Source organism: Idiotropiscis lumnitzeri, chromosome 11, assembly GCF_059441095.1.
Source record: "Idiotropiscis lumnitzeri isolate Australia: NSW breed Sydney's pygmy pipehorse chromosome 11, RoL_Ilum_1.0, whole genome shotgun sequence".
Classification (NCBI taxonomy): domain Eukaryota; kingdom Metazoa; phylum Chordata; class Actinopteri; order Syngnathiformes; family Syngnathidae; genus Idiotropiscis; species Idiotropiscis lumnitzeri.
This window is the reverse complement of record NC_142401.1, coordinates 15,916,222-15,942,982: the sequence shown is the minus strand read 5'-3', so window position 1 is coordinate 15,942,982 and position 26,761 is coordinate 15,916,222. Positions and strand designations below refer to the sequence as shown.

General features: G+C 39.3%; 2 protein-coding genes across 11 annotated transcripts; both read left to right on the top strand.

Moving 5' to 3' along the window:
* Nucleotides 1–939: 939 nt before the first annotated feature.
* phtf1 (putative homeodomain transcription factor 1) lies at nucleotides 940–12,691 on the top strand. Of its 4 annotated transcripts, none has more exons than XM_088308504.1 (17): nucleotides 940–1,423; nucleotides 1,616–1,707; nucleotides 1,823–1,879; nucleotides 1,950–2,019; nucleotides 2,080–2,238; nucleotides 3,735–3,915; nucleotides 4,010–4,118; nucleotides 4,746–4,910; nucleotides 5,024–5,269; nucleotides 5,348–5,476; nucleotides 7,025–7,294; nucleotides 7,821–7,952; nucleotides 8,036–8,122; nucleotides 9,607–9,762; nucleotides 10,372–10,467; nucleotides 10,544–10,669; nucleotides 11,316–12,691. In XM_088308504.1, exons 2-17 carry the CDS (start codon nucleotides 1,678–1,680, stop codon nucleotides 11,334–11,336), a joined length of 2,034 nt encoding a protein of 677 aa, XP_088164630.1. In that variant the 5' UTR covers nucleotides 940–1,423; nucleotides 1,616–1,677; the 3' UTR covers nucleotides 11,337–12,691. The 4 variants fall into 4 exon arrangements, with proteins under 4 accessions (XP_088164630.1, XP_088164631.1, XP_088164632.1 ...); XM_088308505.1 differs by having other exon boundaries at nucleotides 5,021–5,269; nucleotides 5,354–5,476; XM_088308502.1 differs by having other exon boundaries at nucleotides 941–1,423; nucleotides 5,021–5,269.
* An 809-nt stretch (nucleotides 12,692–13,500) lies between these two features.
* pfkfb2b (6-phosphofructo-2-kinase/fructose-2,6-biphosphatase 2b) lies at nucleotides 13,501–26,544 on the top strand. Of its 7 annotated transcripts, XM_088308507.1 has the most exons (17): nucleotides 13,501–13,646; nucleotides 13,818–13,891; nucleotides 14,319–14,444; nucleotides 15,698–15,794; nucleotides 17,908–17,974; nucleotides 18,098–18,172; nucleotides 18,703–18,759; nucleotides 18,857–18,981; nucleotides 19,716–19,923; nucleotides 20,967–21,113; nucleotides 21,207–21,311; nucleotides 22,258–22,387; nucleotides 22,488–22,550; nucleotides 22,797–22,861; nucleotides 23,589–23,756; nucleotides 24,909–24,931; nucleotides 25,088–26,544. In XM_088308507.1, exons 2-17 carry the CDS (start codon nucleotides 13,831–13,833, stop codon nucleotides 25,155–25,157), a joined length of 1,587 nt encoding a protein of 528 aa, XP_088164633.1. In that variant the 5' UTR covers nucleotides 13,501–13,646; nucleotides 13,818–13,830; the 3' UTR covers nucleotides 25,158–26,544. The 7 variants fall into 7 exon arrangements, 5 of the variants coding, with proteins under 5 accessions (XP_088164633.1, XP_088164635.1, XP_088164634.1 ...); XM_088308509.1 differs by lacking the exon at nucleotides 23,589–23,756; XM_088308508.1 differs by lacking the exon at nucleotides 24,909–24,931.
* Nucleotides 26,545–26,761: the final 217 nt, after the last annotated feature.

Below are 26,761 nucleotides of genomic sequence, written 5' to 3'. Positions count from 1 at the left end.
AAATTAACAGTCTCAGTCAAAGAAAAAGGTGAGTAGGTATGAGATAAAAGGACTTTTCCAGATCTTCTCAGTCTTCAGATGTACAGGTAGCATACAGTATCCTCCTATCTCAGGCTTAACACAAACAGTCAGGTAAGTGTGGTTGCTATCTTTAAATGTTCAAATGGTCTGTCAAGTATGACAAATCTTTTTTTTTTTTTTTGGTGCATAATGAATGAGGTGTTGCGGCAGGTGATAACCTTCACTAGGCTTGCTGCTGAGGCCCTGGCTTATACTAACTAGAATTTGAAACGATACATTGTCTTCTAAGGATTTGAAGAAGGTTAGTCAGGAAACTCACATTTACTTCCAACAAAAGTATTGATGTATAGCTAATGGAGGAACAATCACATCACAAAAAGCACACACATCTTTTGCTTGCTAGCCCGTCTCTCTTGTCTCTATGAGGACTGTGTCCAATAGTCCTTACCATGTGACATGCATAAAACTTGCCATTTGAGGGAATGCAGAAAAGGAAATCTAAACTTGAAATCTAAACATGCATGTATTTAGGAGTGGGCTCTGCCCCCTGACACACAACCGAACTTTCTGCCGCCCCTCTGACACCCTAGATAAAGCTTCCTAGTACCGCCCCTGGATGTCTGGTATCACAACTGCATATCTGATGTTTCTAATATACCAACGCGTGTCAAAATTGGTTTAAAAAAGTTCTGAATTTGTCGGAGCCAAACACAGTTACCTATGGACAAGTGAATGAAAGAGATTGCGGTGTATTTCAAGACGTCTATAGATATGTTTGTGAACGATGACAGACACCCCCTGAAAAGCAGTTGTAATCGTGTTGTTTCATGCTTCTCTCTTATTGGTCAGGGCAATGGTAAAAAAAATATGTGACGTTCTCTACTTTGTCTGACAGGCAAAAATGTCTACCGTTTTGTAAACGGCGTGGTTCGAATATAAGCGTGTTAAATTGTACAGTAAAGTGAAATTGTCTTCGTGTAATACCTAAATAAATTATTTCATTTTATTTTATCGACTACACATGCACTGTGAACTTCTGGTGCAGTTTGGTAGAGCAACATTTTTGCCTTACAAGCAAACTCAGGAAAAATAATTTTGACGTTTTAACAAACCCGGAAAAGAAGAGCGGAAGATTAACCCTGTTGTGAAAACAGAAGGGCGCCACCGAAAGCCTAAAATAAACTCTATTATGTCTACTTCGTAAAATGTGTAAGCTTTTTTTAATGACATTATTTTGGTCAACGTTAATTTCGAGGACGTTATAGGCAACTCCGAATGCGCCTCAATTATAACCCTGGAGCACTGGAAATATATCAAAATTTAATCGCAAAGAGCAAGAGTAATCTACTCTAATGATTACCTAGTGTTTTCCAAAATGTGTCAACTCTGCCGTTCTGATCAGGTAAGTTTGCCTACTTTGCTAGCTGGCTGACTCGGCATGAGTATGAAAATGTCTTCCGGGTTACCTGTTGCCTAGCTTTATTAACTTTACAGCCACATATCGTGCCACATCGCTTCATAAAATCTTTCTCGGTCAAGTTCAGTGAGTTCCTCGTCACTCTCCCATTTGTTTGTGGTATTTCCCTGCCCCCAGCTCGCCTGTGTTCTCTGTGAAATGAGCTGACTCTGGATCAGTGCTTCTAGCAACAAAACACAATGGCCAGAATATCCTGGTATCAAGAGAAGGTGGGTAGGTGTATGTATAAAAGTGACTAGTTGTCGCTTGGGAGTGCACAATGGTCATGTAATAGCAAAAAAAATAACAGTTTCTTTTTAGTTAAATAAAATGTTGTTGCCACAGATTGGAGCATACGATCAACAAATCTGGGAGAAGTCTTTGGAGCAAACAGATTTAAATGTAAGATGAGGAGAAAATGTGTAAAAGGTCATTGTTGTATGTTCCTAAATCCAAGTCGTCTCGCCACTAGGATTTGGGAAGTAAACCCAGAAAGACTGGCCACATCAAGTCGGACCTCATCGATGTCGACTTGGTCCGAGGTTAGAGTCCAAGATGACCAATTGTCACACTCTGAGCCATCATTGCTTCGTCCCTTGCAGGGTCCACATTCAGCAAAGCTAAACCGCAGAGTCCCTGGACGGCATTAACTCGGAAGGGATTGGTCCGCGTACTGCTGTTGCCATTCTTTTTCCCGTGGTGGATCCAGGTCACCTCCAAATCCATCTCCTCATGCATTCTGCTGCTCTACTTTATGCAAGGTTGGCTATGTCCCACCCTGATTATAAATACAAGAGATTACCTTTGTTGTCCTCTTGATGTACATGGTAGGGTTATACCAATACGGCACAGGGTTATTGTAGTTTGGAATTTTAATTATAGTTAGTTTTTATTACGTTTTGAGTTTTGTTTTTTAAGTTTTAGTTTGTTTTAATTAGTGTTCAGGTCAACTTGTAAGGCAAGATATTATGATTACGCAATGCCGGAATGACCACTTAAGTACCGCATGCATAGAATTCAAGTATTTGCACCCGGAGCAGAATGAAATCTTGTCATGTACCGGCTCTCACACTCTTTGGTATGTACGGGCTCCTGCGAGCGAGCGAGTAGGAGAGGTGCTTTGTGAAGAAGCAATTGAGATCCAAAATGAGCATTTTAAGTTGCGTTTTATTTGAGCAATGGGATAAAGTTCAATGAATACAGCCATCTCTACAGTGCCACCCGGTCTAAACTCATCAGTGAATTTGCTTCATGTGACGACAAGAGTTTAGGAAGGTACAATGCCCTCCCAGCATGCTTTGTGGCACTAAGGAGGGTCTTTATGTTATTGTTTCGTTATTTGTGAGTATGCTATTCAGTTTGCTGTTGTGTAATAATTTTTATTTTTGATGTGACACTTGTCATCCACAATGGCGCGTTGACAAATGACTTCCATACCCATAGTCATTGAATGAATGCAACTAAATGTAAGCTCCTTCTGTTGCTTACAATAATATAAGTGCAAATTTCCCTCACTGTCTCGTGAGCATCACAATATGGCCGTACAAATACATTTCTGTGCCTTACGATAGCCAATGTGGCTTTTATTCAGAATTTGGAAAACTTGCTTTATGCGCGGACATTTTTATTTATTCTTTTTGCAAGCATGGGGCGTGGAGGGTTAAATGCAAGGATAAAATTGCTTTAAAAGGATGAAGATAGAGGATGATTATTTTGATGAAAAAGGGAGAAAGACTAAGGAAGGAAGAGTGCCCAGGTCGTGGACAGTATGCGGGATGAAAAAAAACCAAAATACAATATATAAAATATACAAAATATAATACATACATGCATAACTATATACATGGAGAAGAAGATTTGTCTTCTTTTTCGGAGAATTGTTCACTATGAGGTAATCTGCTGAATGTCATGACGTTCACTGGCACCATCTAGCGCTCGTATCTCAACTTGGCTGAGCGACTGCTCGTATTTCTAAACATTAGCGCATCGGGTCACTCATAAGTTGAGGTCCCAATGAATTTTGGAAAACTTACTGAACTGCAGTGTCTGCATTTTTATCTTTATCAGGGCATAATTACAAAAAGCAGAACCTTTGCTACGGTATTTGATCTCATATTAAGCACGTGTGTCTAATCTTGCATCAGCTGACTGTATTTTCAGTAATTAAGCCACAGACCTGAGCACCACAGTAAGACCTAGATCTTGTAATTATTCCATTTACCCATGAGACCATTTAAGTATCACTCTCCCTCTGTAGTGGCTGCTGTGGTACTCTATGTGGAAGTCCCCGGTGCGAGTGCCAGTGAGGTGTTCGGGCCCTTGTGTCTTATGCTGCTGCTTGGCACCGTGCACTGCCAGATCGTGTCCACAGAGTGCAGCCGCTCGCCCACGGGTGGTCCTGCCACAAACAATAGCACCAGTCCGGCCCGCAGGAGGAGGTGACATACTCGAGGCTTGACCCACACGTTTTGGGTTATGTAAATTATGGGTTATGGTAAATTAGCCAGTTGCTTTCTTTCCTGTCTTGTTCAGGCCCAGGAAGGGCAGGGGCCCAAAGAAATTGGATGAGAAGAATGCGAGCGAGGACAAGGAGCTGCAACACTCATCGCAGTTTGAGGAAGTCCCGCGACCCAAGAGAATGGTGCTCGTCTTTAGTCAAACTCAGCGCACAAAACCGGGTCGGAAAGGGTGAAAGACACTAAATGTGTTGTAAATATTTTTCAAAAGAACACATGCTATTTGTCAACAACAACTACAAATGGCTGTGTCACATATATTACCACAAGGTTTTATTAATTCTAGTTTTAACAATAAAGCATATAAAACATGTCAGACGCCTTCAAACGGGGACTTGACTTCTATTTATACCTTTTACTTAAAACATTGCCAATGCAGTTAAAAAGGTGCTAATTTTTTAATTGCAATGGTAAAAGAAAAAATTGGAAGTCAATCAGCGTTTCACACAGGATTCCATTTTGGACATTGCGCTGTTTTGAGAGAAAAACAAAGTCAGGATTTATGTAATGCATTTGTGGGCACCCAATGACACAATATACGATAATATATAAACTATTGATAAAGAACATTAATTAATATGGTCTGTCGATTGAGTGTTGGATTAAGTTAAAATGAAATATAACAGATGGTATATGCTGTTTTGGATTAGAGTAGTCATTGAATGGATATTTTTTTTGATTCAGTGCATGAAATCTACTTCTGATAGAGATGCTGCTCAAACTGTGTGTGTGTGTTTGCATTATCGTCACAGAGCAAAAGAAAGTCTGGCTTTGGCGCATCTGACGAGCTCTCGAGTGAGGAAGAGGAGGGCGTCAAACCGGTGGATGTAATTCCCGCCGGCCCCTGGCCACCATCAGCACCACCATCTTCTGTGCGCTCAAGAAAGACCAGCAGCAAAGCTGCAGCCAGGCCACAGGTGAAACTTCCTTCACCAACCCATTGTTTTTTTTTTTTTATCCTGAAGCCTTCAGTGCAGAAAAAATCCATCCATCCATCGTCCCCCCCCGCTTAACCCTCCTTGCGTAGCAGCAGGAAGGAGCCGGGGCCTTCAAGGCAAAGCCCCGGGAAGTGGAACGCCTGCGACTCAGCGTGGGCTCCCGACCGGCCTCCGACACCGACGACACCATGTGGGAGGAGCTCCTCCAGGACCCCGACTCCGCCTCTTCGGGGAGCAGTGACAGTGAGGTCAACGGGAGGTTTGCAGGCGGCCTTGCGCTGCAGCAGACCACCACGCTGAGCAGCGATGATGACAGCCTGCAGCAAGGCATCGCCGGGGTAAGACTTCACATGATGCCTCCGATAATGGATGTTAATTATATTTGTCTTTAATAACTGTATGTGGCGTGTCGTCAGCACCAGCTGTCCTGGCTCCAAGCATGCCATCCTTCCAGGGACCGAGTCAGCGCCATTATTTGGGAGCAGGGCGAGTGTAAGAAGGCCGACATGTCTGTGCTGGAGATCAGCGGGATCATCCTCACTCGGGTACAGTAGTATTAAGGAAGAAGGCTGTTCTGCTTGTCACTATGTGTAAATAATGAAAATCTGAGTTTAATTGACGCCTACTGAAATGCATTGGAAAAAAATAAATCATTTCTATGTCATTCTTTTTAAACCCCAAAAATGATTTTGAAAAACACTGATAAGTATGTAATAATATACATTTGGGAAACCCCCCCCCAAAGAATATTAGTATTTTAAACAACTGAAAAAAAAAACCGAAGTATGCAGGGATCCACTGTACATTTTCGGACAAAATTAAAGGATGTATCCAGCCGAGATGGCCCATTTTTCACAAACAAGCTCAGTTTATATATTTTTCTATCTGGAAACTGAAATTAGTTATTATTTTCCTTTTTTATCCATCACTTTGGAAAAATTAGGAAATAAGTGACAACTAGCCTACTTTTAATGAGGAATATGGGCAGGCCCCCCCCCCTCCGCTCTCTCCTTCTCTAGGTGGGAGTTGCGGTGGAAGTGATCACATGAGTTCCCAATAAATCCAAACTATAGTGCAGAATGCTTTTATACTTTCACAGGTTGAAGTGGACAAGAGTCGTAATGTGCATTTCAATTTTGGTGGCGATCGGTCACTGTTTTAGACTCGCTTGCCTCCCTGCAGTGACGTAGACAGCTGAGACCGGAAAAATTACAAGCCGAGCACCAAAAGGGAGCGTGCCAATTTGTCGTAAATCTCATCACCAAAAAGGCTTTAAATCCCTACATAGTATTTTAGGGGGGCATATTTTAGGATTGATGTCACTTTTCCATGCAAACCTATTACATAAGTGCCAATGTTAACAACAATAAACTGTCACTTTAAGTGAAATTGGATACATTTCTGGGGCCGACCTCAGGATATCTCACAGCGGCGGATGTGTTGCGACAGAGTGACTGAACACATGCGCACCAGGCAATTTTCTTCTCACCACCATAAGTATTCTAGTGAATCAAAATTCATTGTAATTGACAGGCTTGTGCCCACGATCTGCAATCGGAATAAAAACCTCTCCTCCATTTGCCTGTAAAAGGACATCCGTTTGATGCATGCAATACAATACCACAAGATTGCTTTTAATTACGGTAATTCCAGTATAAATTTGAAAAACTGGCAATCAAAATATGCATAGAAAAACTAAGTTAGAGCTGGGAATGAACAAACACTGCAAATGTTGTGAGACTACATATGAAACAAATAAATCACAGAAAAGAGGCATTCATCGTTGATTAAATTAATAAAATTCATGTTGGAAACCACAGAAGTTTTGAGCCATCATGCTGGTCGGGTTAACATACAAGCAACCATGATCGTGGTGGGCTCGAAAAATATAAGTGCGAATCGATCAATTTAAATCACATTCGTCAGAATCACTGAAAAAGTCATCATTTAAATTACATTTGGGATTTAATGTTTGGTTTCTGAGTGGAATGTGTCTTGCAGCCTGCCAACCGTCAAAGCGGAGCACACATTTGACAAATAAGGCACTTATTAATAAAGATCTTGATCAGACACCTCATCTTCTTATCCTCAAGGTGAAGCTTGCCGAGCAAGGTGTGGGCTATCTGGTGTTTGGCGGGCTAGTGACGGCGTCGCTGGCACTCCTGCCCTTTGCCTTCCGCCTGGCGCAGCGTCTGGACATGTCCAGCCTCAGCTCGCCGACGGCAGCTGAGCTCCTGGAGATTGCCTTTAGCCCGACCAGCACACACGCCTACGCCTTCTTCTTCATCACCACGGTGCTCAGGGTTTGCCTCACGGGGCTCTTCTTCTTCATGATGTGCGTGGCTGAGAGGACCTATAAGCAGGTGAGTGGTGATGGTCGATTGTGACCTCAACCCAGAAAGTTTTAGTTTGTGTGGGTTTCTCTGGTGGGTTTCAGTCAGCTGACTCTTTTTTGTTTTTTCTCCCTTTAAAGTGTGGTATATGCACCACTAGTGGTACAAGTGCTGCCTCTAGTGGTTTGCAAAAGAGTAGTTCTATTTAATTTAATAAGAATTTACATTTATTTCAATTGTATTTAATCTTTAAGAACTTTTGTTTTTAAATATTTATTTTGTGACACTTTATGTAAACTATGTGCAATACATTTGAATTCAATCATTTTACTACAGTTATTATCTTTTTAATGTATTTAAGTCCAGTGATAATGTTCAAACAGCATAATATTAAAGTGGAGTACAGTAAAATAAATATGCTCTTTAGACTAAAACAGTGTTTTTTTTCCCCATGATGTTCTTGACCCAAAAACAAAGAAACATATCAACTCATTCTGAAAGACAAATTACATCAAAATTTCCGCCCGACTGACTGTACATGACGTCTCATCCACAGAGACTTTTATTTGCCAAACACTTCAGCCACCTGACGTCTGCTCGCAAGGCCAAGAAGTCGGAGATCCCTCACTTCCGGCTGAAGAAAGTGCAGAACATCAAGATGTGGCTCTCTCTGCGCTCCTTCCTAAGGGTGCGTATCCTCCCTCCTTCTCTGCTGTCACAACTGCTGCTTGTTTGTGTCAGCACTTCCATCTCCTCATTCGTTCATTGCAGAGGCGAGGGCCGCAACGCTCCGTCGATGTCATCGTGTCCACCATCTTCCTCCTTGCCCTCTCCATCTCATTCATCATCTGTGCGCAGGTAAAAGCAATGTGTTGACGAGAGGTGGGAAGAGTACTGCTATTTTAGAATAATATGACACGAGCCAGTGTTGTTTTTGGCAGGCTTTTTAGATCTAGTATTAGTCTTCGTCTTTTAGACGAAAATGCTTATTTGTTTTCAAACCTCTAGACTAGTATTGAGATTTTGGTGCATAGTTTCTAATGCATCATTTTATTTTATTTTTAAATCAGTGCATGAATGTTAAATACAAACGTATAAGAAATACGAACGTGCAACTTCAGATACTGGCCAGCAATATCACTTTAACTAAAGGAAAAATGAATTCATTCTTTATCAAATAAATCTAATGAATGCAATTCCAGCAGCAAAAAAATGGTCTCCAATTGATTTTCTTTGTTTACCCTCGTGAAGCAGCAGTTTGCTGTGTACAAATAAGCACACATGCATGACATTGCCGTTCATTTTCATATTCTCTAATGTATAGAGATCTTGGATATGAGGTGTAAATTGGTAACTTTGACAACTTTGCGCCTGCATTGGGTTACGGAAACTTCCTGTGCAGTAATGTGACCGCTTGGCTCTGTTTGATTGGTGAAATGTAGTCAAATGTCCAGTAGTGGTAACATTGGATTAGTGTGACAGAATCATGTGACAGCGACAAATGAAAACTACATCGGTACAAGTAGTGTGCAGAATTCACAATGCATAAAGACACACATGTGCGCAACACAAATACATGATACACACACTTTCACACATACAACAATAAACATACACTCACGAAACTCACACACAACACGGACTCAGAAAAAACAGACATAAACACATTCCCACAAGGCTTACACATACGCAATATATGCATACAGGTCACATGTTTTCACACATTAACAAACACAACACACATACATAACTCACCGACACGCGGTTGTTGTTTCCATTTCTTTTTTACAAAAACACTCAAGTTAAAGTAAAAAGTGTGTCGCATTAAAACTAGTCTCACAAAAACATCCATCCATCCATTATCTGTACCGCTTGTCCTCACAAGGGTAGTGGGGGTGCTGGAGCCTATCCCAGCTACCTTCCGGCAGTAGGCGGGGTACACCCTGAACTGGTTGCCAGCCAATCGCAGGGCACACATTGACGAACAACCATCCGCGCTCACACTCATACCTAGGGGCTATTAAGAGTGTCCGATCAACCTGCCTTGCATGTTTTTGGAATTTGGGAGAAAAAAAAACTCATACAGGCGCTGGGAGAACATGCGCACACCACACAGGAAGGCCGAAGCCAGAATCGAACCCACGACCTCTGCACTGTGAGGCCATCATGTTAACCAGTCGCCCACCGTGCCACCTGTCACAAAAACAATGAATCCAAATAGTTACTTATGTAAATGTGACAAAGTACCTAATTAATACCAACCTCTACATTTTGAATGTGTATTTTTTGTGTCACTAATGTTTTTTTTTTTGTTTGTTTTTTTTTTACGTTTTTTTTCTTAGCTTCTGCAGAGCCACAAGACCTTCCTGGACTCGCTTACCAATTGGGAGCTGATGCTGTGGGCTTCATCCCTCATCCTCTTCTTACTTCGGCTTGCCACGCTGGGGTCCGAGACCAACTGCAAGTACAGCAACTCCTCGGTGCTGCTCACTGAACAGGTCAGAACCCGCAAATCCCAAAGTCGACCATTAAACCGTTTGCTTAAAGGCAGCTCTGCGTATTGACCCCCAATAGTGCACCATCTCATTGTTGTGGTGATATGTAGCCAATAACTAAAGTTTGGGAAAACTATTTTATTTTTTATTTATTTGTTTCTTTATTCAACCAACTACTACAGTTAAGTCAGTGATAATAACTTTCAAATGCTACCGCTTAATCTCTATTAGCAGTATCATTTCAATAACATACCTATATACAGTAATTACGCTTACATCGGGAAATAAACTTAAAAAATACAATTAATATATTCTATAACGTCACAATGAATGGGTTCATCGATTGCAATATGAGATGTGGAAAGGCCCTCTGAGAACTTTATTCTAGAAAAAAATAAGACTTGAATCCTAATCTTACTTTCTTCTTTAAAATGAAAAAGTTACTTTAAACCCATAATAGTACCTTTTTCATTGGAGGAAAAAACATTTATGACTTTTTTTTTTTTCTTCTTCTTTACAATTGAATTGGAGTGTTCAGGTTTACCTTATGGCCGGTGATTGTACTTGACCAGCAGGTGTCACTGTGTGACTTTCACTTTACTTGCCCTTCAGATCAATCTGTATCTGAAGATAGAGAAAAAACCCAACAAGAAAGAGGAGCTCAACATCGTGAACAACGTCTTGAAACTGGCTACCAAACTAATGAAGGCAAGCACATTGAAGAAGCGAGCTCTTCGATTAGTGCTTTGACGTGTGAGTCAAATTAACTCCTACCTCCCACCAGGAGCTGGACACACCGTTCCGCCTTCTTGGACTGACCGTTAACCCGCTCATCTACAACATCACCAGGGTGGTCATACTGTCAGCCGTGTCCGCCGTGGTCAGCGACCTGCTGGGTTTCAACATCAGAGTAAGTCTCACAGTAGAACAAACCTTCAAGCAAAAATTATTTTTAAATCTAGTGGTGGCTTGAATACAGCCTGTTTATATGTGATGTTTTGTTTAATCCAGCACAGTACAACTTTCAAATAACAATTCAGTTGTATTTAACTTTCAAGTACAGTACAATACATACATATTTGACCTCATCAACTATTTATTATTATACATTTACCGATTTTATGTAATTTTTGTGTGTAATATATTTAATACATTGAATCAAGTACCAAACTGTGCATTGTGAAATAGTAATTGACAACACTATGAAATGTACGTACGTACGTACTTTTTATGCAGGATTTTATTGTTGGTCATAATGGTGTTAATTGGAGAGCTCCGTATATTTTGTAGGTGGTACTAAAAGTTTTAGAGCCTCTGAGAATTGATGATGGTGATGCAGAGTCTCACCTAACTATATTAATTTTCTCCCTCTCTGAATAACCCCTGCAGAGTTATTTTGTATTACCGTAAATGTTGCAAAAAAATGAAAGAACACAAAAAAAACAAAAAACAAAGAGTACCTAACTGAGATCCAGACTGCTTTTTGTTGGTGCCTTCCATTTTGTTCTCTTCTTCTGTGACGTGACAGTTCGATTTCTTGTGTTTGTCTTTTGCAGCTGTGGAAAATCAAACCTTAATGTGAAAGCGGCAAAAGGCCTTCTTGACTTTTAAAGTGGAAAAAGATCCGCCTTCTAACCACACGTGCAAAGCTACTGACCACCACATGACGGTTCTCGCCTCGGAGCATCCCCTTTGGATTCCGTTGAATGTGGTTTAACATAGCCGGGAAAGTGAAATATACTGAACAGTAAACTGTGGTAGAATGTGTGCTACATAATGCCAGTAATTTAACACAGGTGGGCATCCTAAGGGTGTTTTATTTATTCCAGGTGTATGTATGTATTAATAGACTATGACCACTGCCTTCTCCATTGAGGACCACTGTCATGAAATTAACTATGCAAGTAGGGATTGTTTAAATCTCCTGTTCTGTTCCTTTCATAGCAATACCAATACAGTAATGTTGTATCCATCCATCCATTTTCTACAGAGCTTGTCGTTAAGTGAGCTGGAACCAGCTGATTGTTGATGAGAGAGGTAGATACACTCTGGACTTGTCACCAGTCACGGCATATACAGACAAACAAGCATTCACATTGCACATTCACACCTAAGCACAATTCCTAATCCTGAGTGAACCCAACATGCTTTTTTTGGGAATGTGGGAGGAAGCCAGAAAAAAACAGCTGCGTGTTTTAACCATCAAAAAAAAAATAGCAGAAGGAAAATTTACTTGTGAATTTTTTTTAAAAAGGTAAAAAAATATGGCCAATTGAACAATACTAATAAAAGTAAGATTTTTTACAGTTCATCAAACCTTTAACCCACCTGTTATGTTGGGGTCAAATGTTTGAGGAGTTATTGATTGTGTCGCAGTTCACTCACTTGGCTTCTGTCATGCAGTATGGCTTCAGTTCCTCCTCAGTGACGGTGTGAATGGTTGTCTACCTCTTTGTGTCTTTTGATTGACTGCCGATCAATCCAGGATGTCGTCTCCCTTTTCACAGATGCCAGCAGGGGTCAATTTCGGCTCGCTATAACCCTAAACAGGATAAGCAAGTGTATAGAAAATGAATGTCAAATGTTACGTAGACATATTATCAGATTTTCCAATATTCACTAAATGTGCTTTTAGGATTTATTTCTTGAATGTTAAACTTGCACCAGGTCATACAGACGTTTGAACTTTTTTGGTGTAGCAAAGAAAGCAACAGAACAGGAAGGTGTATGGTGGGGGAACAACTCGAGTTTTTTTTAATTAAAACGTCAAATAAAATGTATGAAATAAAAATGATGCAACAATGTTTATGATTTGTATTATGAGAATGTGTGCACTTTTTGCAATAACAGTTCCTCTGAGGATTTTTTTTAATGGGGTGTTCTTACCCCTGCTTTGAGAATGATTAATAATAAAATAAATGTTTCAACTCCACTGGTGATGTTGGTTTATTGGAGCTGTACAGAGGTCCACGGTTATCTTCCTATGGTGATGATGTCACCACAATTTGTAAGGAACAGTGTTAATGTCATAATAGAAGTGCATATTTGTTTGAAAAACATTTCTGGGCCACAAATATAAAACAATCCAATGAAAAATGGTATTGCAGCCCAAAGCCAAGGATTCATGCTGCCTGAAGCAAAATGTAATTTTGCGGCCCTGTATTTCTCCCAGTAATATTTATTATATATCATTAATTTCTGAAATTCCCTTTGTGAGTAAAATTAGAATTTTTATTTTAAAAAACACAACAAGCGCAGACAACACACCATGTAAGAGAAGAATGTGGGATACTGAGTACATAGGCCTGAAAACTTGCATCAGCTTAAACTAAATGCAAGAACTAATGATACCATGTAGATACATGGACTGTAAATTAAAATAATGTACATAAAATACAACGTTCTATTTAACTGTTTTGTACAATATATTTACATATATCCACCCATTATCCGAACTAGTCCTCACAAGTGTCGCGGGCGTGGCAATTACCTGGCTACACCCTGAACTGGTTGCTTGTCAGTCGCAGGGCAAACACATTTTCAAGTAATCTTTAAATCATTTGTCAAACGTTTAATTTTCTTGCATTTAAGGGCAGTGTTGGTGCTAAAATTGCTGGTGCTTAATTTTTTTCTCTTATGCCTCGGTTTGGACATCGGCAATCTTCCCCAACATCGTCAAACGAGAACCCCGTTTTAATGAAATGTGGGCCCCGTCTATTAGCCGCTTTACGGTACTGTTGGGGGAGTCGTTGTGACGTCAGCACACACCTCCGTCAGTCGGTTTGGAAGGGCACCAACCGGTCTGGCTCGCTCGGTTTCCAAGGACGGTGAGACCGAGACTTGCACTCACCCAGCGCCAGTCCGGGTTCGGACGATTAATTTACGAGGTATGACAACTACGATTGCGATGACGTCAGAAGCTGCGCCAAGTTTCCCGCCTCGTCGTCGGGACGATGATGTGGCAGCAGTACCGTTTGTTGTGTTTCGAACCATTCTGTGTCGGGTGACACATCAACAGTAATTGATATATAATTCGGCATTTTGTGATTTGTGTGCAGAAGCGATTCCTGAATGTCGAACCGGCGCCCCTTCCCCAAGAAAGCAGACGAGAGGATGAATGAGAAGAAATGCTGTAAGTCAATTCATTGGTTATACCGGCTTGGAATGACTCGAGACAGTATTTCAACAAAGACAGAAAAAAAATCACGTAATGGTAATTATTTCGCGATTCTTATCTAATAATGTGTTTGTTTGTTTTTTTGTTGTGGTTGGGGAGCTGTCCTTCATCATTCGGCGAGCTGTTTCTAATATATCGACCAAATGTGGAGCTAAGCAACTGCAAACTAGTGCCATAAAAATAAAGGGAAATATTGCATTAAAATATAATATTATCAATGTAAAGACGTGTTTGATATTATATAGTTTGGAATGTGTTATGATTCCTAAAAAATAATCCTGGATCTATTTTTACCATTTTATTGTGTTTCATATTTTCAGCGCTCTGTTAGTGTCTAAGTAGGGTATATTTAAATTTCACATTGTTCCTGTCTGGCATGCAGCGTGGGCGTCCTATATGACAAATTCTCCCACCGTGATCGTGATGATCGGTCTGCCTGCCCGAGGAAAGACCTACGTTTCCAAGAAACTCACGCGCTACCTCAATTGGATTGGAGTCCCCACCAAAGGTAATACACAGTGGTGGTTTCTGGGATGTGCGACATGTGCGGCAATACACGGAGGCATTCAAACTTGCCACTGGTAGATTTCCAGTGTTCATTCAACATTTGAACACACGTAAATGCCTTAAATGATTCCTTTAAGTGACCTAGATACCTTTAAAAAAATCCCCACATATATATATATATATATATATATTATTATTTTTTTTTTTTATTTGTCCAAATTGTAAAGTAAATAAATTAAATCATGAACTATTTCACTCTCTATGTGCTCAAACTTTATATTTAAATTACGTTTTCAGCAATATTTTTATATTGAATTATTTTTACATTTGATTATTCTACTGACCATGCTACTTGTTAATCAAGTAAGCAGATAAAAATTTAAAAAATGATTAAATGAGGTGCAAGTATGCTTTTTGTCCGCTTGAGGTCGCTATTCTTACTTTGTACACTATAATATCAATGACTAAGTATGTGTGTGTGGCTTGAAATGGTGGAGCCTGTCCTGGTGAGTGACGTGGGTGTCATTGAAAGAAACTAGAGAGTTGGCTGTTGTGAGCTCAGGTTAGATGCTGGGTGTTAACTGTCTAAGTGTTAGCTCTCTCTGTGCCAGTTGTGGCCGTCACGGCCCATCAATAATGTGCAGACTCGGCGTTTTATGATATCATTTGTTATTGTCTATCATTTTTAGAGGCAATACAATTTGTTCTAACTTGCGGTGGGTGGCTGTCTTCAAGAAGCTAACATCAATAGATTGTGTTGATGGTCTTGGATGTGCTGTTGCGGTATATTAGTTATTACAGCTTTGCAGTGGACACATTGTGGACAGTGGACACTCTTTATCGTATTTTTTTTAAGCATAAAATGCTCCTACACTTGGAAAATTCTCATCTTTATTCACACTATTTCCTCCTGGCTTGCCAACATCACTCCAATTAATTTCTGTAAGTGTGTGCATTTTATCCCGTGAGGAAAATAACTGTGAGATTTTTCCTCAACCTTTTTTCTGTAATTGAATCATTCAACTTATTGGAATAAAATTTTTGGTACCTAATGGTACGATTTTTTTTTTTTATGTTTTTGCGTGGTATAATGTTCAAAGGTAGTAAAGTGTTTGTACCTTACATGACACTCAATGTTTCCGTGTGATATTAGCTTAAAAATATGACTTGTTTAATTGTGTTGCTGGTAAATTTAGCCCAGGAGGCCTCCACACAACACCCGTTGTCAATGTCACTTCTGTCGTGTCGCCGCAGTGTTTAATCTGGGCGTGTACCGCCGAGAGGCCGTCCGAGCCTACAAGTCCTACGACTTCTTCCGCCATGACAACGAGGAGGCCATGAAGATCAGGAAGTAAGTTCTGCTCCCGTAGACCAGAACCTTAAGTGTTCGTGTGTGTGAGTGCTGTCATGAAATCATGTCAGACACTGGACTGCTTTCCCACTGCTAAATCATGACCCAAATATGAAAGCAAAAGCTGCAGCTGTCACTTGCGGCCTGACTTACCATAGGTCTCATAGAAGCTAAAAATAAATATAGACAAAGTAGTATTTTTGCACATTTCTTATGTTTTTTTTACTCATTCCAAACATTTCCCAAGTGTTTGAAGAACATGTCTGTGAAATACCCAAAGGAACTGTAGAAAACCTTCCACTAGGGGTGTCCCGATACGACTTTTCCAGCAGTGTCAAGTACAGTCGACTATCGATCTGATGTGATATCAGCAGGAATGATGCATGCTCTAATTTATTTTTAGTAGGAAATGTTACAATAGACTTGTTCAAGTAGGACTATTCGACAACAGAGCAACAGTGGGTATAAGAAAATATGACCCGTTTATTCCAAACGGTTGAGTTACATAAATTCAACCTCAAACATGACATTGCACTGCACTTGAACCCTGAGAAATAATCCTAATAAAGCCAATGAAAACAAATTATACTCTTTGAAATTCAAAATAACAGTTCAATTTTACTTTCGTACCGTGCAAATAATTGTTTTACATTTCATTATGTGATGGAAATTGAGTCAGAATGGATAGCTTGTATTTGAGTGTTAAGGGAAATAACTAAAACTAAATTAGATTTTAAATGTATTTATTTCGATATTACTACTGTCAACGTAAGGTCGAACAGTTGTCTGGGAGTTTTAGTCCTCATAATGTGTGTAGCACATAAGTGACATCATCAAGCAGCAGCCACTAAGATAAGAGCCAGCAGATGACGTCGCTCCTAGGAGACGAGTTTGTGTGTTTCTTTCGGGTTGTATGGCTCACCTGCGCCTGAAATGCAGTCAAAAGGGTTTTCCGTTTCATATATGAAAAAAATGTAAACACTATACAAAAAATAGTGCACTGTACAACTGAGTCATACTTCTCAACAAGAATTCAGTCCACAAATCCACTTTAGAAGTTGGCAACAAGGCATCCTGGCTTTATTTAATTAGGGTGCATGCATGCGTGCATCTAACTTTAGAAGCGGTATCATGCACTGCACTTATTTCCATTCAAGGTCTGTGGACTGTTATAAACTGTACCCAGTATTATCAAAATGTTTTAAAAGTATTTTTTTCTTTACGATAGAATACTTAGACCATGGTGTTTTTCTAATCTTGTACACACGTAAAACACCAATCTCTTTAAAAACAAAAACTAAAACTAACTGAAAGTAAACTAAAATTAAGTGTTTCTGAAAAAACTAAAGCGAATAAAAACTAACAAAGATACCCAGAAATCCACTTAAAACTAACTAAATTTAAAAAACTAAATTCAAAACAAATTAAAAACTAACTATAATTAAAAATCCTACACTGTAATAACCCTGGTGCTAACATTGGAGATTTTGGATGCAGACCGACATAATTCATATCAGCCCAAAAAAAAAAACTGTTTCGGTCCTGTGTTTTTTTTGGGCTGATATTAGAGTAGTATTATATCGGATCATGATACCCCTACTTTCTACACTCTATTCTTTCTATTCCTTTTCTTGCAAATAAAATAATCTGAGTAAAAGACACCCCATACATTTTAAAAATATATACATTTTGAAATGTCTCCCTCCTCCAACACACCTGATTCAAATGATCAGGATCATTATCAGTCATCTGCAAAGCTTGCTGACCTCTAAAACAGGCTAAATATGGGCTCTGGAACGCAGGACTTGGGCACCCTTGGTATAAATGAAACTCCTCAACTCACTTCAACATAGTTCCTTGGCACCAACGTATTACTATTATTGCTTTGGCCTAAAAACAAACACTGTGAATAGATGAAATATTCAGCAAATAATGGAGGATAGGTTCCATTTCATTTCTCCTCTAGTAAATAAATTTACATTGTTAATTAGAAGCACGTGTCTTAAATCTAAATCTATGACGCAATGCAGTTGGATTGTGGGTTATTGATTAAATGCCTCATCAAATATAGATTGTATAGATGGAGCTGTTTCTGACCTTTTCTGTCTTTCAGGCAGTGTGCGCTTGTGGCCCTGCAAGATGTGAAAGTGTACCTGACAGACGAGGGCGGTCAAATCGCTGTGAGTCCTGCTTCCATCCTGCTTCCATCCTGCTGTCATTCTATTCTATTGTTGTCCCCCTTCAAAAGCATATCAAACTCAATGTGAATCCTCATCTGACCCGTAAGAGTTTTTGGTCATCAGGTTTTCGACGCAACCAACACAACAAGAGAGCGTCGAGACCTCATTCAAGCGTTTGTGAAGGAAAACGCTTTCAAGGTGTGTTTGAACTACCAATAAACTACAGTCTCTAATAATCTACAATCTCCCTATTCAAGTTTTCAGAAAATAATAACGCTGCATATTTAATCAAACCACATTACTTTGTCTTATGAAAGTTAACTAGCTTAATGCTAACTGACTATGTAAAACGCCATGGACAGGCTAATGAAACTAGCAATAATGTAATGGTATTTATAAACTCTAAAACATCCTGTATTTGGACGCATGCAGCAAAATCATACGACAATACCAAGAAGCATATATTATATATCCTCATCATCACATCTACATGTTGTATTGTCTGTATTCAATACATACTTCACTGCCCCCTAGTGGCCAAGACTCACACATCAGAAAGCGCAGCACAATGCCCATTGAATTATCATATAATATATAAATATATCTTTATTTATATAACACTTTTACAACAGCTGTATATGCACAAAGTGTTTGATTCTGCATTGTACTCCGTGTCCCTGTAATGCCTCACTGGGAGTCATGCTGGTGATCTGGTCTTTTGCCAACAGGTGTTCTTTGTGGAGTCCGTGTGTGACGACCCTGAGGTCATTGCTGCGAATATCATGGTAGGCTTTTGAAAGCTTCTATTCATATTCACGCTCTGTAGCTGTGATATTATGTAATAAGTTGAATGCTCACATGCCGACACATCTCTCCAAACAGGAAGTCAAGGTGTCCAGTCCGGACTATCCCGAGAGGCACCGGGAACGGGTCATGGATGACTTCCTGAAACGGATCGAGTGCTACAAGGTGACTTACCAACCGTTGGATCCTGATGATTATGACAAGTAAGATTTAACGGAAAAGACACTTCCAAGACCGCAGTGTATTCAAGATTGTGTTTGCTTTGTTTTGTTTTTTTTAATTAATCGTGTGTTTTATTTATCTATTTATTGTGATTGCTGTTTAATTGTATTGTCAACTTACCTTTTTAAAAAAACTATAATTTTAAATTCTTTTTTTCAGTAGCTGATTTTATTTGATTTTTTTCCATTCATTTTAAAATACAATATGCAATATGCTATCACCTATTTTAAACACCATTTTCTTTTTTTTTTATATTGGATTTTATGTTTGTTTTTTTTTATTCATGTTAAAAGTTCTAATAGGGACAAGCAGCATAAAAAATAGATGGATTTTCAGATTGTTCTTTTTTTTTAGTTTAGTATGTTTTGATCATAAATAGTATAAATAAGAATAAAATTAACGATGAATTTTTATGGTATTTTCATTGCTTTTACTGACCTTAAAAAATTGAATAATTTTTACAGTATTTTTCATTTGGATTTTATTTATTTTATTTCATTTTTATTATTGTATTTATTGATTTATTTTTATTTATTGTTTGATTTATTCATGCTTGACTTTTATTTATTATGTTTACAAATGACATTGTATTATTTGCTATAGTGAGGAATGTGGCTTCAATTTTGGAATCCAAGTTCCAAAATAGTCATCTTCCAGGGATTTTCAGTTCAGCAAACAGCCACGAGAGGGTGACATTGAGCCATCCACTCCGCAGGGACTTGTCTTTCATCAAAGTGATGAACGTGGGCCGACGCTTTTTGGTGAACCGGATACAGGACTACATCCAGAGCAAGATCGTCTACTACCTCATGAACATCCACGTGCACTCGCACTCCATCTACCTGTGTCGCCATGGCGAGAGTGACCACAACGTCGAAAGCCGAATCGGAGGGGATTCAGAACTCTCTCCCCGTGGGAAACAGGTAACAATACTCCCAGACACATATTCTTTATCTTCTGCTAACAATGACTAATATCGGTGCATCTAACAGAGAATATGTGACTGTCGGCATGCAAGTCTATTAATTGAAGCAAAAAAAAAAATGTGACAAAAATCCTAAGATTTTTTTTTTTAGTTTATATTGTAAATTATGTCATTACTGTATGTTTTTTGCATTATTGGGGCAAGTTGGAATGGATTAATGAAAATTTTAATTCATTTCAATGGGGAAAGATTATCTGAGATATAGGCGCCATATACACATTCTGTAGGATATAAAGTGCTGCCTTCATTAGTGAAAATGCTTTTTTTTTTATTTTTTTTTTTTAACCTAAGAATAGTGACAGGTTTCTTTTCACAACACAGTGCCTCCACTCCCTTGTCATGGTATCAAAAGCACAATTTGGCAATAGCAAATGCTTTCAGTGAGCTGGTACGCAGTGGTATGGGGTACCAGCACTTCTCAGTTATAGCCACGAGCGTATCAAGAATTTTTTATGGTGTACTGAGACTTCACATGAACCCACACATATCTTTTTTTTTTCTGCCTCCGGTCACAATTTATTTGCCGTGTATCATTATACATGTCAAAGATACTCATAATGTAACACGCCGCCAAAGCAAAAGCTAACTTACAAATGAAAGCTTACCAGACAATCCATTGACGCCAATACAACGGCTTTCGGAAGCTTTTACTTTGAAGTTGCCCCGCATGATGGCTAGCTTGACTTTTCTTTTCGACAATTTGTCTTTCCTAATCAAAGATGTATTTCCATTACTCAGTTGATGACATCAGCTCAATACAATCCTAAAATTATATTCAATCACTAATTAGGATGCTAAGAAACAGCAAGTTAATTACGCCTTTATTGTATGATACGGCACAAGTTTCAGCCATTATTTATTTAATTATTATTGTATCCATCCATCCACTTTTCCAAGCCACTTATCCACGGGCATACTGGAGCCTATTCCAACTGTCTTATCCAAATGTCAATGTTTTAGTTTTTTTTTGTTTTATTTTAGTTCGCCCGTGCCCTGCGCAAGTTCATTGAGGAACATGAGCTGTCCGACTTGAAGGTGTGGACGAGCCAGCTGAGACGCACCATACAGACGGCGGAGGAACTGGCCGTCCCCTACGAACAGTGGAAGATACTCAACGAAATTGATGCGGTCAGTGGCGCAACGTCCAATCGCAGAGCTGCAATGATATCCATGATAAGAACTCTATTCAAAAAAAAAAATGGTGTTGATTCTTGATTCCAGGGCGTGTGCGAGGAGATGACCTATGAGATGATCCACAGGGCGTTCCCGGAGGAGTTTGCGTTGAGGGACCAGGACAAATATCATTACCGCTACCCAGGCGGGGAGGTGAGTGACTACACCCGTCACACCTGAAACACAAAACATCCTAACCCATGAACCCAACAAAGTCCAACACGATAAATGTAAAAGATTGGAGGTAGACCACAAAACGTTTGGGGAAACATTTCTTCAAAAGTGCTACAAACATTTGTGTCCAACGCCTTCAACTCACACAAAAAAGAAAACTTTGAAAAAGGAGTTCTGGCAAAAACGTATTTCTTTAGGAAATAACTGTTTTTTTTAACCTGAGTTTGTCCTAAAAATGATTAATTTAGGACAAAAAATAACTTTAAATAAATGGAGTTTGTTTGGACAACAGTAATTCTATTAAAAAACAAGTGACTTGTATAAAAATAGACTCAAAATTGGGTTTGTTGTAAAAAAAATGGTTGTTTTAAAAACAAAACAAAAAAAAGACTTATTTATTAAAAATCTAATGGATTTTATTCTTACAAATATTTGACTTTTCAGAACTACCACGTTTTCCCCCTCTTTCTATGTGTGCCGCACTGGCTTTTCTATATTATAGTCATCATGTATTACTTTGTGCATACATGTTATTCAAAACGACTTGAGTTTCTTCATGCTTTCTTTATATTGATTTAATTAAGATAAATACATGTATACACGTTTTATCAGGCATCTTCTCTAGGTGAGCAGTTGGACTTGATTTTAGTTTTATTAGGCACAGCAATATACTACTAGAGATGTATACTGTGACAATGTATATTGTCGCGATATACAATGAGTTTACAACGTTCAAAAGTGACTGAAAACTCTCCCTTGCATTTAAGAAGTTTTAATGATGGCAACGTCAGTTTGACTCTGCAGCTTCCACTATCGAATCGTACATTTGGGTTGAAATTATTTTTATTTTTGGGGATACAAGATGAGCCCTTTTACACGTGTGATCCGAATAAACCCTTAGAGGTGTCCTTGCATGCTCCTCCAGTCGTACCAGGACCTGGTCCAGCGTCTGGAGCCGGTCATCATGGAGCTGGAGCGACAAGGCAACGTGCTGGTGGTCTGCCACCAGGCGGTCATGCGATGTTTGCTGGCCTACTTCCTGGACAAAAGTGCAGGTGTGCGAAGTCCAAGGTGCTTGACACTTTTATTTATGCGCTGGTGGCGCCACATGCTGACCAAGATGCTCTTTATGTCCTTGTTTTGTTCCCGCCACAGAAGATCTGCCCTACATGAAATGCCCGCTCCACACAGTCCTCAAACTCACACCAGTGGCATATGGTAAAGACAATATTTTATTATTATTTAGTTGATGGTAAACCCCGATTGTTTTGTGCATTGTTATTCACAAATTCACCTCAAGTGTTTTGGAATTATATTTAGTTGTATATTTAAGGTAAAAGTATTTTTAGATAATCTTTTAGGGGGAGTCAATTTATTATTATTTATTTTTACTGTAAAGCAGGCTGTCATGTATAAGCAGTGTGTGTACACGCATGTGTGTGTGTGTGTGTCTCTCTTCTCAAGGCTGTAAAGTGGAAATGTTTTATCTCAATGTGGAGGCAGTGAACACGCATCGCGACAGACCACTTGTGAGTATATCACTTCTGCGTTCAATTCAAAAATTAAAAATAAAACAAATGTTTTTTTAAAAAGCCCACATTTCACATAGACTAATTTGTGAGAAAAATTGAGGCAACAGAATCATTAGTTCAGTAGTAGACTTTTTTTTTTTTTTGGGTGTGCCATCAGATTTTTGTAATGTAATATGAGTTACTTGCCTCAATAAAAGTTGGGGAAAGACTAGGCTAGACATCAGGTTAGTAAACATAAACTCACCAAGAATTTCTTGAATTAATGTTTTAATGCCTATCCGTAATCCGCATTATTTATTACAGGGTAAGTGTACCTTATCGCACATTCCAAGTTACGTACTGCTTAAATTTGGATTACGTTGCCGCTGCAAGAATTCCACTGTAAACTGAGGACCCTCCTATAATGACTACATCTCCATGTCTATTCTACTTTAAGACTGTTACTATTGCAACTCTTTTGCTTCCTTTCCTTCCTCTTTGTGAAATGTTCAATTTTGTTAAAGTGATAATTAGCTATAATGACAGCTTATTGCTGACCATGCTGCCGCGCTTCTTTTGAAATAAAGGATTATGCCATTGATTGCTCAGTTTCCATCAGGTCTCTATTACATTCCATCCTTCCGTCTTTCTATAAATTTGAAGTGTGTCCAGTGAGGTTTCCGAGCCGTGCACCCCCTGTCTCCTGCCAGCTATACGTTTTCTTTTTCCCCCCCACACCGACCAGGGTCAAATTCCCAAGGACTCTGCCCTCTTACTCCGGCGGAATAGTTACACACCCTTGTCCAGTCACGACCAGGTCAAGCGTCCCCGGCTGTACAGCGCGGGCAACCAGCCCTGGCTGCCCCTCGCCCCCACGCCGTCGGCTTTGATGCCCGAGGGACTGTCAAGCCAAGTCAGTGTCGCCGCCGGCTGTGTTGCTAACCAGTCACCTCCCATCCCAAATCGTTACATCTAGAACTATCCCCACCCCTGCCATGTTTCACTGTGTGTGTTTTCTAAGAAAAAAAGGACTTAACATACAGATTGATATGTGTACCCAAACATCAGATAAATCATAACAATAATCAAATACTATAGTACACTTGCAAAAGAGATTCAGAGTACATGAAGTTAAATCAGCAAGATCTACACAGTTAACATATGATATGCTTCAAGTGACTAATAAAAATAATGTAAAACACTAATTACGTACTAGAGCTCAGACTTGCACCCAAAATCTCCAAATGTCATTTGTGTCCATCTCGACGAATGACCTTTGAATCGATTCACATTTTGCCTTTTTCCAAATAAACACATCATAGTCCAACAAAGTCATATTGCCTAATCTTATTCAAACGTATCAGAATGTAGCCTACACTAGCACATTGACGCCACGTGTCAACCTACGGAAGGGTTTTCCTTTTTAGTTTAAAATCACTTAATCTTGTCTCCGGGATCCTACGCTGTACCCTGGGCAAGAGCAGAACCCAAGATGTTGTTTTGTCATCGGTCCCATTTTAAATCCAGCCCCATTTAGTTGTACCAGCCTTGCCCGAGTTTGTCCCTCGGGTCCGGCGTCCAACTTCATAAGCTCCCTTTTGTTTGCTCTTAGGATGGCGTGAGAGGCCAACAGCGAGCGAGACGCACTGCTACTCGCTGAATTTGAATTTGAATTTAATGCTCTCAATGGGTTGGTCATGTGCGCATCAAACGGATCTCATCTCAACTTGGGAAGGGCTGTAACAGTTCAGGGGCCACAATGTGGCGGCTGGCGGGCCGGATGTGGCTCGGGGCTGCCAATTGAGATTGAGTACACCTGGCGTAAGAACACTGTCCTCCTGACGGGCAAAAGTAGAACACTAATTACTCACACGAGTAAAGAAAATAAAGCTTAGGTTGTGCCATATTTTTGTTTGTCTGCCAGAATGCTCATTAACCAACAGGATTCTAAACTCAACTGAAAATGTTTGCATCCACGAAAAAACATGTTCATGTTTGTATGTCTGCTTTGTTTTGTCTCTACATTTCTATTCTTTTTCTCTCTTTCTATCTTTAAACCTTACAGCCTCGCATTGGAAGCGGCTGTTTGTAAGTATTTTGGATGACAGGAGCCAAGCCTTCTTTTTCCTCTTCTACTTCATCCCTTTATTAGACGCATCTCATTGCAATCGTGCCTCTATCACCTTTGCACTCATGCCAAATGTGGCAACTTGCACCTTCAGTTACAAATGTTTTGCTTTGCAGGGCTCCCTGTGCGAAGGAATCGACTTTGACAACCCTGAAGAAACGAGTGGCTGCGTCCGCTTCTGAGTGAAGATAAAGAAACGTCCTTGCACATAATATGTACAGTAGTGCCTAGACATTTGAGTGACAAGTTTTTTTTTGTTGTTTTTGGGTTTTTTTTGCTTTGACTTGCCAGCAAAAAAAATAAGATACGAGCGCTATACTGCAGGTCACTTAATCAAGCCACTTCAACAACCCGCAGTTTGGCAAATTGTAAACCATTCTTCAAAAAGATTCTTTAAGCTATTTACAGGCACGCCTAATTGATGTTTACTCTCAAACAAGGACAGTTACACGCTGTGCAACCACACATCCACGTAAATTTCCCATGAATGTCTGCTACCTTAGGCCTAATAGCACTAGCATTAATGTCACAGTGTTAAAACCTTTTAAGCAATTTGAACATCAACAGTGCAGCAAGACATGTAGACGCTAACAATACTCAAAGGCACGTGTTCATTATCCTCTGTGAAAAATGAAAAATTACTGCAGCTTTCTCAGTAGTTGTGTTTGTCTCCATGTATGGCTGTATGTCTGTATTGTATTGCCCCCTCTTGGCCAAGGCACGCACACAAGAAGGAGGAGTACAATGAATTCATCATGACGCACAAACTGCTTAATTCTTTAAATGGTCTTTATGTTATTACTTTGTTGACCAGCACAACACTGTATTATTCAGGTCGCTCTTGGAAAATAGATTTTTAATTGAAAGGGTTTTGGTTGTTGTTTGACCTGATAAATAAAGGAAAATAATTATAAATTGTTTTTCTTAAAAAAAATATAAAAAAATATGACATTTATTTTCGGCAGGCTTCATCAGTGTCGTCACAAAACAGAGTAAACTTACTATATCTTAAAGCAACACAGTATATTGTAACCTGCATATAGATCTGTTATCTTGATTTCTGAGTGCCGCAATTCAATATGTTTTCAAATTATGAGCAATGACTTGGTTGATTTTATTGTGCTTGTTTTGTTTAGTTATTTTCCTTTGTGTTGCAAATGAAAATTGGTGGCTGAGAGAGCTTCAGCTGTGCCGCTATTCACATGAAGTGTAATGGTGCTATAATGCCTTTGCATGTAAAGAAGGAGAGCCACGTGCACCAGTGCACTTTCAAACATTTATTATTATTACATTTAAAAAAAAAAAAACACTCACAAGCTGCTGCTGTAGGCCACAACTCAACTCTCACGGCTCACATGCAGAGTAACTGGCGAACCTGATGCCAGTTCCTCAACTAGGACACGCCCCTGTAGACAGTCATTACATTTAAAATAAGGTTCTTAATCTTTAGGCTGCATTTATTTACTGTGGGTTTGCTGTTTAATTAAGAATCGCTTGTATTAATTGTTTCCCCATTTTCAATACAGGTATCAAATATCTATATGATGACAATTTTATGCAGCTTTTTCATTTAATGACAGACTAATCATGAAAGACCGTGTGTTGAATGTCAACACTTGTGCCTTTTTATCTGATCAATGGGATTGAAATTAAAAATTGTATGAGATTGTTCTTAATTGTGTTTGTATTGGCAAAAAATGCAATTAAATATCTTGTATCACAATGTTGACTTCCTTGTTGAATATCATCTTTATTATCCGTCCATCCATTTGTTTTCATACAAGTTCAAA